The sequence below is a fragment of the Coptis chinensis genome, chromosome 3, assembly GCF_015680905.1.
Source record: "Coptis chinensis isolate HL-2020 chromosome 3, ASM1568090v1, whole genome shotgun sequence".
Taxonomy (NCBI): Eukaryota; Viridiplantae; Streptophyta; class Magnoliopsida; order Ranunculales; family Ranunculaceae; genus Coptis; species Coptis chinensis.
Genome location: NC_141458.1, coordinates 3,069,996 through 3,071,200, shown reverse-complemented (window position 1 = coordinate 3,071,200; position 1,205 = coordinate 3,069,996). Strand labels below are relative to the sequence as shown.

Sequence of the window (1,205 nt, the reverse complement as noted above, 5' to 3'; positions counted from 1 at the left end):
TAATGTAATCATAAATTATAGTTGGAAGTAACACTCTCTCTATATTTTTAAAATCTTCTAGTTGGAACACTCTCTCTCCCTCCCTCAACTTTTTGTTGTGGTCTTAGGTTGTCCATGACGTGAATCGGCAGAAGGTACCAGTGCGGTTTGCAATTTCAAGTGCTGGACTGGTTAGATCTGATGGTCCCACGCTTGGTGGAGCATTTGATATCACATTCATGTCATGCTTGCCAAACATGATTGTCATGGCTCCAAATGGATGAGGTTGAGCTTGTAAACATGGTGGTGATCGCTGCCCATGTAAATGATAGACCCATTTGCTTCCGCTTATCCAAGAGGTGCCGTTGGTGGGATGAACAACTTTTATGCAATGGAATACCCCCGGAGGTAATTCTTGTACATTATGTCTTTCATGTAAGGACTTCCGAACACCGCGTCTGTTTGTGTGGGCGTGTCGACATGTGAACTTATAGTTGAAATATCTTTGGCATAGCTCATGACATCGTTCTCTTGGTTGCCAGATTGGAAAAGGCAGGGTTCTTGTAGAGGGTAAAGATGTTGCTCTACTTGGGTACGGGGTGATGGTTCAGAACTGCCTTAGGGCTCGATCTCTTCTTGCTAGCCTTGGCATTCATGTAACTATTGCAGATGCAAGATTTTCCAAGCCCCTTGATATCAAGCTTGTGAGGGAGCTATGCAAAGAACACACCTTCTTGATAACAGTAGAGGAAAGATCCATGCGTGGGAGGATTTGCATCCCACATTGCGCAGTTTATTGCACTTGATGGACAGCTTGATGGCAAAATCAAGGTAATGGTTATTATGTTTGTATTCAAGGACTTGTATATATAGGATTTTGGATGCCGTCTTTGAGCATGTTGATAGGTAATGAAGAGTTGGTCTCTTACACTTTCTGAAGCACTAGTGTAGCTTACATGTTATTGGTGTTACTGCCCAAATCATTAACAACTATTTAAATATTTTTTTGGGTTAGTTAGACTTACCCCCATTTGAGTGATCTAACGGTTAGATTTCTTCATCTGAAAAAAAAAAAATTCATCTCATAACCGTTGGATCTTGCAATTTGGGGTATCACTAATATTTTTGAAAACAGGGGGGTAACACTAATTGCAACTAGTAATGGGGGGGGTAAGTCTAACTAACCCTATTTTTTTCTGGGCAGACAAAAGTTTTAGATTACTCCG

At 41.1% G+C, this 1,205-nt stretch overlaps 1 protein-coding gene across 1 annotated transcript; it reads left to right on the top strand.

The window, feature by feature from the left end:
- Positions 1-279: 279 nt before the first annotated feature.
- Positions 280-785, top strand: LOC147507281 (putative 1-deoxy-D-xylulose-5-phosphate synthase, chloroplastic). Its single transcript, XM_086601299.1, has 2 exons — positions 280-387; positions 522-785. The coding sequence occupies exons 1-2, from the start codon at positions 280-282 to the stop codon at positions 783-785; spliced, it is 372 nt and encodes a 123-aa protein (XP_086457425.1).
- Positions 786-1,205: the final 420 nt, after the last annotated feature.